General features: G+C 43.9%; 1 protein-coding gene and 1 pseudogene across 1 annotated transcript in view; both read left to right on the plus strand.

The window, feature by feature from the left end:
* LOC147618758 (cyclase-associated protein 1-like) overlaps positions 1–7,366 on the plus strand; it is an 80,768-nt gene extending 73,402 nt beyond the window's left edge. Inside the window, exons 9-10 of the mRNA XM_086773799.1 lie at positions 6,510–6,653; positions 7,018–7,366. Coding sequence (XP_086629925.1) covers positions 6,510–6,653; positions 7,018–7,104 — 231 coding nt within the window. The 3' untranslated portion in view covers positions 7,105–7,366. The remainder of the gene's footprint in view (positions 1–6,509; positions 6,654–7,017) is intronic.
* A 3,120-nt stretch (positions 7,367–10,486) lies between these two features.
* On the plus strand, positions 10,487–11,200 carry LOC147618759 (uncharacterized; annotated as a pseudogene).
* The last annotated feature ends 3,454 nt before the right edge of the window (positions 11,201–14,654 follow it).

Below are 14,654 nucleotides of genomic sequence, written 5' to 3' on the forward strand. Positions count from 1 at the left end.
CAATGACTTGAGGACAAATCCCAAATATCCACTGATAAGCCGAAACAGTAGACCTCTCTACTGCCTCCCAAACGCGAGAGACAAAAGACCAAATCTGACGGGCCACTGGACAACTCATGAACAGATGCATAACTGTTTCAGTGCATGTCGTGCAGAAGAAGCAAGAGGCCAGTGTAATTTTACGACGGCTCAGCTGATCCCGTGTAGGTAACCCTCCCACCAACATCCTCCAAATGAAAACCTTACCTTGGTAAGGGAGTTTAGACTGCCAACCACGCATAAGAGTTTTCTGCCACCATGATTTAGACTTGTGCAATCCCCACACCTTATTGGCCTTGGCTGAAACCCAATCTTTCTCTGATACAAGCTTATGATAGACCTGGTTAGCTGAGAGTGATATCAAGTCACCAGATTTACATAGTGCCCAATCAAGCCAAGGCTGATCTGCAGATGGCCGAGGCAATGGAGTAAAAGGCTCAACTGCATGCATGATGTCAACCCATAGTGGCTGAAATGTCCGAGGAACCCTAAAGTGCTGCCGAATACGACGAAATGAATATGGCCTGTCACGACCAGGTATCACAGCATCTCGGATTCTAACCAAGCCTAGCCTGACCATGCGGTTGAGTCGTATGCGTGAAGCATCTCTGTCTGGCCAAACAATGACACGCGACTCCACAAATGTTTCGAACTGCAAAGAGTTCAAAAGTAGTCTTTCATGACCAGGATCCCACCGAGCCCACACTAGAACTTCATGCCAAGAAAGGAGAATATGCGATAAAATGTGTGATGAGCGAATACGGACAGGATGAGCCGCATTCACAATGTCCCACCATGAAGCCTGCACACGTGTCCGCCCATGTGACAATCCCTCCAACTCAATCAAGTCACGAGCCATGAAAACCCAAGGCTGCTCTTGCAAACACATATCCTGAAAAAGTGCCCACCTACGCGCCACCATATGCAAGCGGACATCCAGTAAAGCAGCCCCACCCATTCTTTTGGGCGTCGTAATGTGATTCCAAGCTATCCATGTTTGACCCATAATATTTCCTTGCCTCTTCCACAGCATAAACCGAATGGGAGCAACCAAACGGATGAGAGATTTGTGCGTCCAAGGTAGCAAAGGTAAAAAATAGGAAATCATGCTAAGCATAATAACTTGAGCTACCTTAACCCTCACATGCATAGGCCACCCTTGAGCTTTCCAATACACAAATTTATCTGAGATCCGAGCTGAAATCCAAGCAAGAAGCGCTTGGGGGTCCACATCCACACCCACCGGATATCCAAGATGACGAACAATGTCTCCTGTATGCACCACACGGCCTTGCCACCCTAATGCCTCAAGATCAAATTCCGTGCATACAATGAGGGCTGATTTTGATGAATTTATTTTCAGCCCAGAAGCCAATGCAAAATTATTCCAAGCTTCCATTGCTCGATCTATATTGGCTTTTTCGGCCCTGAGAAACATAAAAGTATCATCCGCAAGGGCTTGAGCAACCAATTGCTTGCCATGAGGGAGATGCAAACCAACCACTTCACCATGCGATGCCATAGCATCTAGGCGAGATAACATAGGATGAGTGGCAATGGCAAAGAAAAGAGGGCTAAGAGGACAGCCCTGCCGGAGAGAACGGGTGAGAGAAATACATCCGAAAGTCCTCCATTGAGCATAATCCGCGTGATAGAGCCAGAGCCAAGTAAATGCACCAAATTAGCCATTTTGGGACCAAAGCCCATGGCTGTCATTAACTGAGAAAGGAAAGACCAGTTGACATGATCAAAAGCTTTTTCAAGATCCAGCTGCACCATCACAATCTCTTGCTTCTTTGCCTTGGCATAATCCACTCCAATTTGAACATTAAGAATATTATGCAAAATATTCCTGCCATGCACAAATCCATATTGATATGGATGAACAAGAGTAGGAAGCACCTTCTGTAAGCGATTGGCAAAAATCTTTGTAAAGATTTTATACATAATACCCATAAGTGAGATCGGGCGCCATTGAGCCAAAGAAGTAGGCGATGGGACTTTGGGCAACAAACGAAGTATGCCCAACTTCCAATCGGTAGGCATATATCCCTCATCCCAAACCCTTTGACAAATAAGCGTCAAAGGCTCTGCAAGCTGATCAGCATATTTTCGGAAAAACTCATTTGTCAAACCATCCCAACCAGGGCTCTTTCCCATGGGAAGTTTGGAGAGAACAGCTTCCACTTCCCCTTGAGTAACAGGAGCATCAAGCTGAACCGCCACATCAGGGTCAACTTGATATCGTACTTCAGCAAACAATGACTCCCTTGCAGCCAGGACAGCCGGTGAGACATCCTCTCGAGGGGCAAGCAAATCTTCATAAAACCTGATGCAATGCTGAATAACCTCAGAAGGTTGAGTAAGAAGGTTGCCTTTGGCATCCATCAGCCTAACAAGTAACAATATTCTCACGCATATGTTTTTGATGCAACTTATCATAGAAGCGATGAGATTGACAGTTAGCATCCCGCAAAGCATCAAGACGTGCAAGTAGTTTAAAGCGAACATATTGTGCTTCCTGCACCCTAGATAGCTCCTTTTTCAGCCATTCTATGGCATCCGCAACTTCAGCATCCATAGAGTCAGTAAACATGAACGCCTGCAAGCCCTTTAAAAGCGACTCAAGGAGGGCCACATGCTGTTTTTGTATAGAGGCATTAGCAAGACCATAATGCCGTGCTAATTTCCGAGTGTTGGTAAGGAACACTGGCCAAGCATGATAATCAGCCATGGACACTCTTGTGGAGAAATGTCGTATCAACTGACGCATATAAACATCAAAAACTTCATGCTCCAAAAAAGTGTGATTTAAGCGCAAAGGCAAGCGTCCCAATAAGCCTTTATATGCATCCACAGGATGATAGACCATTTCAAACACAAGCGGCCAATGATCTGACAAAACCTGATGCTGATCAACCATCATAGTAAGAACCTCTGGCAAAAAGAGATCTTGATTTAAAATATACATCCTATCCAATCTAGCATAAGTGTCCCGAAACTGTTGTGAGGCATAAGTGTAACCCCTTTCATCTGAATGCAACCAAGACCACATGTCTTGTTTTAGCGACCTTGCTGCAAAAGCTTCCCACGCCTTTCTCTCCGGGCCATCCATTACAGAATGAGGCGACGTGGCTTGCTCCCTGGAGACACACATATTAAAGTCCCCCATCACAAAGCCAGGATGAGAGATTGAAAGAGCACACAAGTCATTCCACAGCAAACGGCGAGCACGAGCATTATTTGGAGCATACACCCCTAACAACCATAAAGGCGTATCATCCCAAACAATCTGTATCACTAGAAATCTTCCATGAACATCTTGAATCACAAGAGAAGGCTGAAACTGCGAACGAACAGCAAACATAACACCTGACTGCGAAGCAGGATGTCCGCTGTAGAAAACATGAAATCCCTTATATACATAGGCTTTGCCAGCCAACTTATGCTGCTTATGTTCAACTGCACACAAAACATCCCAACCATGACAAAAAGTTATACGCCAAAGCCTGAACTGCTTTTGGCGCGAAGAAATACCCTTTACATTCCATTGTACAATTTTCATAAGCCTTCCCAGAAAAGGAATCAACAAGGCCGTGTACTAGGCCCAGGACAATCTGCCAAATCACGAACCTTTTGAAGCATTGCATTTTTAGACATGGTATTTGTGATCTCAGACTGCCCTTGGAGTTCCCGAGCACGTGCCAAAGGGTAATGACCATCCCATGGCGAGATGACCTCACCCTTCGAACCAAACACAAGAGGCAATTGTTGTTGTGCTTCTTTTGTTAGGCGATTTCTAATAGGATAGCGTTCTACTCTATCCACCCCAAGAGGCCCTGTACCCTGAGAAAGTTGGCCTCCCGGCCTCTCAATCCTGGTCTGTTGCTGGGCACCTGAACCCAAAGGGCGACGAGCATATGTATGTAAGGGCCCCTGATGAGTACGCAAAGGCCCCCGCCAAACAGCATCTGAGAAATCCCCCCGCGGGGCAACAAATCGTGTTTTTTTACCACGTACTTCCACCCATGGCTGCTCAACCTCATTCTGAACATCCACATGTATATCCATGTGTTGGGCATCATGTGAAGGAGCATCATGCTCATCTTCCACGGGCAACTGCCCATCAAGGATATCCTTTGTAGCAGCAACTTGTTCTTTCTTAGGACATTCGGAGACAAAGTGGCCCATCTCACCACATTTGAAACAGTGGCCAGCAAATGTATCCCACCTCAATTCATACATTAAAGGTTGCAGCCCAGCCATATTGACACGCAAATGTGTCGGCCTAGGTCTCCCAGTATTCCACAACATGCATAGACGATTTCGGTTTCTAGATGTCATTCGAGGCACCACCAAGACATCACCGATACCTCGCATGAGACTTGGTAAAACACGCCAAAACATTGGTGGGAATTGTTTCACTTCAACCCAAACTGGGCAAGCCTGGCGCAGCATCAGAGGTCCTATATGCCATGTTTTGGTCTGCCGCAGATGACATACATTTTCATTTCATTTACTCTGCACCAATATGGACCAGGTCAACAATAGTTTTCTTTCACGTAGAAGGGCAAACGACGACAGTCTTCTACAGTCTCTTCTTATACAGCCCCTACAGCCAGTTCATTTCCGGAGTGAGGAGGCACCACCATCTGGGTTGACTGGGATAGGCCTTCTTATAGCGCCCGCTCGTTAGTATATGAAGACACTCTCTCACTGGAGGAAACACGGCAGCAGCCCCTACAGTTCCTACAACTCAGAAAACCACCATTCTTTGCCTTAAAGCACATACTACATAACGGATGCTCGTATCATGGGCCTGTCTTCTAACTCTCTTGGTGGCAGCTTTTTCTTCCTAGATCACGTGTTCTTTTTCATGGTGATCTCAACCTGCAGGACTTTATCCTTCTCTATATAACGACGACATTGGCCACTCCATACGGACCTCAGACCTACTTGGCCACCATTCTTGAGATTTTTATGTGATTCTTTATGCGTAAGTTTATCATGGCATCTACCATTTGCGTCACATTGCTTCCCTCCCTTGTGGGCAGAGAGACTGTTTGTATACAGTTTTGGCTGCCACCAGAGGTCCTATATGCCATGTTTTGGCCTGCCGCAGATGATATACATTTTCATTTCATTCACTCTGCACCAATATGGACCAGGTCAACAATAATCATCTTTCACATAGAAGAGCAAACGACGACAGCCTACTAGAGTTTCTTCTCATACTTTTCTGCTCTTTAAGCCCCTACAGGCTTTTCATTTCCGGTGTGAGGAGGCACCACCATCTGGGTTGGCTGGGATAGGCCTTATAGTAGTGCCCACTAATTAGTGTATGAGGACAACTCTCTCGCTGTGGAGGAAACACAGCAGCAGCCCCTACACTTTCTACAATCCATAAAACCACCATTCTTTGCCCCTCACAGGCTTAAAGCGCATACTACAGAGTGGATGCTCGTATCATGGGCCTCTCCTCCAACAATACAGTTCTCTCTCTTGGGGGCAGCTCTTTCTTCCTAGAGCACGTGTTCTTTTTCATGGTGATCCCAACCTGCAGGACTTTATCCTTCTCTATATAACAACAATATTGGCCACTCCATTACGGCCCTCAGACCTACTTGGCCACCATTCTTGAGATTTTGACGTGATTCTTCATGCCTAAGTTTATCATGGCATCTACCACTTGCATCGCATTGCGTCCCTCCCTTGTGGGCAGAGACTATTTGTATAGTTTTGTCTGCCACCAGAGGTCCTATATGCTACGTTTTGGCCTGCTGCAGATGATAAACATTTTCATTTCATTTACTCTGCACCAATATGGACCAGGTCAACACTAATCATCTTCCGCATAGAAGGGCAAACGGTGACAGTCTTCTACAGTCTCCTCTCATCCTTTTTCTGCTCTTTTACCCCCTATAGCCAGTTCATTTCCGGCATGAGGAGGCACCACCTTCTGGATTGGCTGGGATAGGCCATCTAGTAGCGTCCGCTCATTAGTGTATGAGGACAACTCTCGCTGGAGGAAACACAGCAGCAGCCCCTACAGTTCCTACAACCCAGAAAACCACCATTCTTTGCCTCTCACCTGCTTAGTATACTACAGAGTGGATGGTCGTATTATGGGCCTCTACTCCAACAATACAGTTTTCTCTCTTGATGGCAGCTCTTTCTTCCTAGATTATGTGTTCTTTTTCATGGTGATCTCAACCTGCAGGACTTTATCCTTCTCTATCTAACAACGATATTGGCCACTCCTATAGCTTTCTTCTCCTCGATATTGAATCTAAGATGGGACTCCCAAAGAGAAAACCACATAAAACCCTCTTTTTGTTTAAACCTCATTCAATCTTTTTTGTTCTATAGTAAGATTATCATGTTAAAAATAGCTGTTGTCTCCTGGCAACATTAATGATCCAAGAAGACATTGGTGGTTAAGTATTTTTTCGTCTTCAAACTTTTTGCAGAATACAGCCCCATCAATCTCTATAGACAACACAACTGGGTGCCAACTCTACTTGAGTAAGAGCTCTCTCGATGCCTCCATAACAACGGCAAAGTCCAGTGAAGTCAATGTGCTTGTTCCAGGAGAAACCGGCAATGCTGACTTTGTATGTATTATCTTCTGATCGACATTTTGTCAATCACTTTTTTTTTTGTTGAAGTTTCATGTATTTTCTGCTTCAAGTATTTCATGGGCAGGCATTATTACTTATGCCTCGTTGAGTGAGGTGCCCTTCATGTCATTTTACACCGGGCTGTTAATTTATTACTGTTATTTCACCATTACTGCCACGAACTGGTATTCATCGTTAAGGAAATAATCTTTTTGCGCAATAACAGTATTAAGGAAATAATATTTGTACTGAAGCTCTGTTGTAAAAGATGACTTTTTTTATTATTTTGTAATGCCCTTGTTTAGGGTACATGGCAAAACTTATGAATGTTTATAACAACTTGTTGACATACCTGCAGGTAGAGCATGCACTGGCAGAGCAGTTTCTAAGCATATTCAAGGATGGAAGCTTTGTAACCACACCTGTATCTCATTCAGGTGGTTGACGGGCATCACAAGCACATGAATAGTACACCCAGTTTTGGGGATAAGCATAGGGGTGTTGTTTTGTTGTCAAAGTTTATCACTTGAGTTTCATAGAGGTTATTGTTTGTTTAAGTCGGCTATCTCAATTGATTCAAGTCACAGCATTAAGTTTTCTATCTTGGACTGGTAGGTCCTCAAGTGTCGTGCAAAATATCTTAGTTATTGATTTTGTGTAACTATAGACCTGTTTGGGTGAAGTTTTATTAAGAACTGTTCATATAATATGGTGATCAGCAAATGTCTTAGATGCTTCTTGGTAAAGATTAAGTTAATGATATTTAGGTATTTTTAGTGGGCTTGGCCCCATCACTCAAGTGTGCTGGTGGTTATTAGATACTTGGTATCATCATTTGATTTCTCTTATACAGCCAAAATTAATCCAGTGAAGAAGTGGTAGATACTATTCAGTTTCTGCCTAGAGGTTCCCATCCTTGTTCAGAATACCAGAGATTTAAGATCGAAGTTGGTGGCTTGATGTCACCAATTGGCCGACCATTTGGTCCATCTCCAGTTTTTGCGTCTCGTTCACTTGAGGCCAGGCCGGTGTCTCGTGTGAAGAGGCCAGTATTTTGCTGACATGGATGGGAGCCAGACTGGTGCCACCCGTGTGTTAGCAGGATGGTGTCGTATGGACGGGAGCCAGACCAGTGCCACCCGTGTATGACGTGGACTGTGTTCGACCCATGGGACTGTCACGCCATGGAAGAGCCAGTATTCGTGCCGTGTTTTGCCTATGGGACTGTCACACCATAGGGAGACTCGTGCCTGGAACTGTGTCTTACCTATGGGACTGTCACTCCATAGGAAGACCAGATTTTTATGTTTTTATGTCGTGCCAGTTTTGTGCCGACAGATATTTTGTACTTGTTCCATGAACGGGAGATATGTCCATGTTACTATTTGCACATGCACACATGATTTGCATGCTTGAAACTGTTTTCGCATGACATGTATTTGTGTGTTTGCCTGCCTGACGTGTTACTTACTGAGCGGGGACGCCTGCCAGTGAGTCGTGAAGTCTGCTTAGTATTCTGACGAGTTTTAGTGCATGTGAACAGGTGGTAAGTATGTTGCACATGTTGCTTTTATTATTTTATCTCTAACCTCTTATTTTATAAGGTTAGGTGTTCACATTTATTTAAAAGTGGGCACCCCCTTTGGGCACCCACTTAGGGGCCAAGGTGGGGAGCCCCACTTTAAGTGAGTGTGGGGGTGGGCATGGTCACCTACCCAAACTCCCCACCCACATGCATGCGTAGAAATCTTTAGTGGTAACTTCACTTTAATTTCTATTAAAGAGGTTTCCCCCTTCAAGCGTGGGCATGATTCGCTTCTTTCCTTTTACGTAAGATCACCCGGCGACCATCTTCCTTGCGCATGTTTACCCCAGGCGACTGCTGAATCTATTGTGCTTACGTACTCACTACAGGCGGCTGCCATCTCCCACGGAACTGCTGTGCATAGGCGGCTACTGTGTTGCAGCCGGCTGCCACCACCTGAAGGCTACCTGCTTCTGTGCTATTACAGTCGGCTGATTCTCCACAACTCTTCTTCATGCAGGCGCCAAAGCACTAACCTCTGCTGGTAGCTGTGTACGCTCTCTCTCCCAGGCGGTTGGCTGTAACTGTACTACAAGCGGCTGCTCACCTCCCTTACAGGCGATTACACCTTCACTGCTGGCGGCTGCTTCTCTTTTCCCAGCCAGGCGCCCATCACATGCTCTGCCTACACAGAGTTGGCTGCCACCATCTGAAGGCCACGCCTCACTCTACTGCTCCTCCAGGCAATCTCCTTCTCAGGCTGCAGCCAGGCGGCTGTGCACTGCAGCCAGGAGTTACTAAACTGCACACCGAGGCCACTGCTAAATTGCTCCCCCAGGCGGCTGTGTGTCCAACATCGTCAGGCTGCGTGTGCATCACCCACAAGTGGCGTCTTGCATCCAGGACATTGTCCACCACCAGTAAGCTGTACTTCTTCTCTCACAGCAGGCGGCTGTACCCTTCGTGGTGGTGCTTGTCTTGTTAGTTCTACAGGAGGCAACTCTTTCTTCAACAAGGGTGGCTTCATATTCTACACAAACACCACAAGTATTGGTTTTCTATCAACCATCTACAAGTAAGTGATTTTCAGATTTGAAAAAGTATTTTATGTTTAAATCTGATAAAGGATTCATCCCGCTCGGCCAACACCCGTTCAGTGCCGGGTTGTCCAAGCTATATTGGCGAACCTCGGTCCAAAGGTGGTGAGATCGGGAGAGCCAGGCGTTAGTACGAGAGCGTCTGTTTGTGCGTGGTCTCGGAACACTAGTGAGGCACTCTCTGCGGAGTCCAGTGAAAGCACAGGACCGTAGCGATTGGACCACACTAGTGGTCGTTCTGCTTCGAGCTTCTACATCGAAATTCGAGCCTATTTGTTTGGTACTGTTTTCATATGTACATGGACATTATCTGGTTCTTGGAACCCATGGAGCATTGTATTCATTAAATACTCCCAATGAATATATCATATATTGAGGGGGGGGGGGGTCGGCCCGTTCCAGCCCCAGTGCTGGTGTCCATCTTTCCATTTCATTTCATTTAAATTTCAAGTTGTTTTAAGTTGTCCATTTCATATTTGTGGTTTTAAAGTTGTGCTATTAAGCGTGTGGGTGTCCAACGGAGTCTTTCCCACTTGACGGGATCGGTTTCACTTGACCTTGCCTTTCTAACAAAATGGAATAGATATCAAATACAGGTTCCCAAAAAGTATTTGACGAGCCATGTGGTGCAAGTGTTGTTTAGCTAGTCCCTCAGTGCTCCATAAGGTGATATTGTTAGATAAGAATGGTAGCCATGACGATGCTCATTGCTATTGTGTGTGTGAGCTAAAAGCTGTTGGGGATCGTCACATCCTTGGAGTAAGTGCTTGATCCAGTGTCTGATGCGCAAAGACACAACAAACACTTGTAATGGTAAAACCTCCAAGAACTGTAACTAGATCTATGTTCGTTTCATCTCTTTGTGTGGAAGATTGAGGAACCTTTGAACTTGCCATTGTCAGAACCATACCCTCACAGCCAATGGTTAGAGTCTTACTTTAGGTGGTGTGTTGTGGCTTTGATCTTGCTTCATATGCCATTCATTGGCATATCTTTGACTTCGGTCGTGAATCTATATTCCCTTTCCAGAGCTAGTCCCCCTCTAATGGTCTAATACCAGCCTCTAGGAGCATGATTGAATACTTCGTTGCAGGAAACGTGGGATGAAGGGGTGGAAACGTCGTTTCCACGTTTCCCCACCTGCCAGCCGTTTCCTATAGGGGGAAACGGCTGGGAAACGTTTGATTTTAGTCTTGTGGCCGGTCATGGCAATGCTTCGTATGGTGGATAGAGATGAACCGGTCATGGGTACGGTTTATGAGGGCATTGATCAGATGCTAGAGAAAATCAAGGAGATATTGAAAGAATACATAGATGGCAACGACGAGTACGAGGAGATTCGGGTACTTGCACAAGAGCGTTGGGAAATGCTTCATTCTCCTCTTCATGCAACAGCTTATGTCCTCAACCCAATGTGGTTTATGAAGCGACCATACAAGGACAAGGATGTGATGAAAGGGTGGAGAAAGACGTTGGATAGGGTGGGCAAAGATGAAGATGAGAAGACAGAGTACAAAGCACAATTGTCACAGTACATTGGACTATAGGGGGATTTTGCAGAGTCTTCAGCTTTAGCGGACATGCAAAAGCTTTCTCCTATTGCATGGTGGGAGAACTATGGTACAGGTACTCCTATGTTACAGAGATTGGCTATTCGTGTCTTATCTCAAGTATCTAGCGCTTCAGCATGTGAGAGAAATTGGTCCACCTATGGCTTCATACATTCCATGAAGCGGAACCGGCTGGGTCATACGAAAGCAGATGACTTGGTCTTTGTGCACAGTAATCTTAGGCTCATATCACGGAAAGAGCTCTCGTATTCTTCAGGTCCATGCCAGGCATGGGATGTATTAGAGGAGGATTCTATATATGAGTGTTTTGAGGATCAGTTTGAAGATGAAGGTGTACTTCCCATGTAAACAAGTTCTATCTTGTAGAATGATTGATTAATGAAATTCAGCCATGATGGTCTTCCATTGTTTTGCTTTGTTTTTCATCTTTTAATGGTGCTTACCGATCAATAATTGAATTTGTACATGTACTTTAATTTTTTTGTAAAAAGATATATTTGTACTTTTGTTTTTTAACCTTAAACTTGAGCCTACCCCCGACGTTTCCTAGTAATTGAGTTTGGCGTTTCCAAACGTTTCCTGGGTCTTGCCGTTTCCTACCAGGAAACGTTTCCTGCAACCCAGATTGAATATGGGGTAGAGATTTCAGCCCCAAGAGAGTTGCCGTTAGTCACATCCACCCATCTTCCTGTGCCATTACCTACACCTTCTAAAATGATTGATCTTAATTGAAACTACAATGTTTTCTCATGTCACATACCCTTGCATGTTGCCTTGTATTATGTGATGCATGGCATTGGTATTGGCAGTGACATATTTGTCATTTTACATCATGTGCAGCATCAGCATTGTGATTATATATACATCTCAAACTTTTTCCATTTGATACCTTCCTTCTTGTAGTCTGCATGAGCCATTTCTCTAGAAAGAATGGACTTTGCATTCTTCATCTAGCTCCATTTGTAGTCTTATGATATTCCTCACCTTTTTTATATCTACGGTAAGGAGCAGTCTTTATGGTATTCCTTGCCTTTTTGATATCTATGGTAAGGAGTGGTCCTTATCTTCACCATTCCACAACTTCCCTATACGTGGCTTTATTGTAGGTGCTCACAAATTGTATACATGTAAAGAAATCCTAAGTCCCCATGGACCTTCTCTGAGATGAGAAAATCTTCACCATTCCACATCTTCTTTGTATGTGTGGCTTTGTTATAGGTTGTATACATCTAAAGAAATCTTAAGTCCCTATGGCCCTTCTTCTCCAAGGCTAGTGAGTCTTCACCATTCCGCATCTTCCTTGTATGTGTGGCTTTATTGTAGGTGCTCACAAGTTGTATACATCTAAAGAAATCCAAGTCCCCATGGCCCTTCTTCTCCAAGGCTAGTAAGTCCCACTCTCTACATGTAGGGCATCCCCTCCAAGGTCTTGAGATAGAGTAGATTATCATTGAATGGCATGCTGATTATTACTCTTTATTCTCAATGTTCTTCATGTCGGTGGAAGAAAAAATAGCCTTAGGTATCTCCACTAGGAGAGGCCCTAGGATGGAGGTCTTGCAATATGTCTTACCATACAGTTTGAATGACACGGTATATTGTTTACATCGCTTCTTTGGTGTTTACTCCTTTGCCTTGGACGTGTGGCCTAAAGATGAGGCCATTGGTTCTTTTTAACCCTCATATATGAAGTGATAATAAGGGCATGCATGGCTATGTGTGTGCAAAAGGATGACAGACGTACTAGCTAAATATATCAAAAAATACTTTAACAGGCAATGTGCAAGTTACTAAAAAAGGAAAGTGGCTTAAATGGTGTTCATGATATGAGAAGTGTTGTGTGGATGTGATTTCCAAGATTGTTAATTTTGTGAAACATAGGAAGTTGACAGGGTTTCAAAGTATTTTCTATTTCTACTATTGTAGAATTAAGAGGGTGGTTTCATATAGAAGTCAACTTCTACAACCATTGAAGAGGGAGAAATACATTGGAAGGATGAGGAGCTCATAGCAACATGGATTTGTCGAAATTTACTTGGACCTGATGGCTGGCCTGAGATGCATGAGGTGTAAGCAGATGGACAAATCTCAAGCCAAATTGCCACCATGGGATGCAATTATTAATGATTGAATTTATAGAACCATCTATCTCACAAGTGTGTCATTGTAAATCTATATAAAGGCACTGCCTTATGTTGTACTGTATCGTACTGAAACTCTAGGAGTAGATTCCTCCAAGATATAACTATGTCCATTGTCTACTAACTTGGTTAGAACTTTCATAGATATTTTGAAGTAAAGAGGTTTCTAGGAGTAAATTACTCCAAGATTAGAACTAACCAAGTTAGTTGGGCTTCCTCTTCCTATCGTTTTCAATTCTTGTTCTGGTTGGGAAGTTTGCTCATATATGTTCAAAGTCTTCCTCCATATGCATTGCTGTCCCATAGAAACTACATCTGAATCCTCCTCAGAACTAGAATCGTGAGTCACTAGTGGCCTTTGCTTTTCTTTTTCTTGGATTTGTGGCACACTATTCCCTTTTCTATTAGCCATTCCATGCTGATTCTTCTTTTGTTTCTTTAATTGGATTTCCGCACCTATATGGCCAGTTATTCCTATTTAACGATGTAGCTACTCTATCAAACTGTATGTAAGCCTCTGAGCAAGCCAAAGATGCTTTCAATGTGGAGAGCTTGGACACTTCAGAATCGAATGCCTACAGCTGCTAAAGGAAACAAAACCCAAAGCTAATGTTAGAACCCAAGGTTCAGGCACAATAAACCAGATCCCAAAACATCATTGACGGAAGAAGAAGAAGAAGTTAGGACACCAGAGGGAAGGGCATTACCAAGGAGAGTGGAAGAAAAGAAATAAGGAGTTAACACAGAAGAAGGAAGCAACCATAAAAAATACCAGACATACGGAGAGAGGCAGTAACAAGCCTAAGCTCTTGAGAGAGGCAGTGAGAAGCCTAAAGCTATTATGAGAGGCATCAAATTATTGCGCTGAGAGAGGCAGTAAGAAGCCCAAACCTATCGACAGAGGCAGTGGGAAGAACAAAATTGCTGAGAGAGGTAGTAGGGGGAGGAAGCCCAATGTTGTTGAAAGAAGCAACAGGAAGAATAAAACTTCCAGAGAGAGGCAGCAACAAGTAGACGAGAGTTGTCTTAAGGAAGGCAATAAGAAAATCATAATTTATAGTAGTAGTAGTAAGAAGAATAGCACTGTTCAGAGATGCATCGGAAAAGAGAGAGCTATCGAGGAAGAAACCAAAGAACAAAAGATGGTTTCACCTGCCCAATCTATCGTAAAGCAGGCGCTTATTTTTTGTAAGACACTGCTAGAACATATAAAGCGATATCAAATAGAAAGTTTTGGAATTTAGTGTACATATAGTTTGCTTAAGGTTAGTTATAGAGGCCATACCATTTTTAAGTATAGCGTGCTTAGTGTGAAAACTAGTCATTTGTATACAAGTCATTTTTTACAATAAGTAATACACAATAATTCCTTTGCATCTTCTTGCTTGCTTATATCACATTAAATGTAGGTTTGATTGTAGGTTGTTCTCTTCCATTTGCTTCTTCTTTCCCTACCTTTTGTGAGAGAAACATCGTGCAAGACCATATAGAGAGCTCTCCTTTCACCCCTTTGGCAAGGAGCATTCTGGTGTGACAATAAAGTGAGGACATGACAGACAAGCTAGTGCACCCGACATTTGGAAGTTACATTTGTGGCTTGAAGGCAAGACCCAACGACACATGCTTTGGTAAGGCTAAGGTAGACTCTTTACATGAACATA

This window comes from Cibotium barometz, chromosome 34, assembly GCF_041138505.1.
Source record: "Cibotium barometz isolate CiBa-2024 chromosome 34, ASM4113850v1, whole genome shotgun sequence".
Taxonomy (NCBI): domain Eukaryota; kingdom Viridiplantae; phylum Streptophyta; class Polypodiopsida; order Cyatheales; family Cibotiaceae; genus Cibotium; species Cibotium barometz.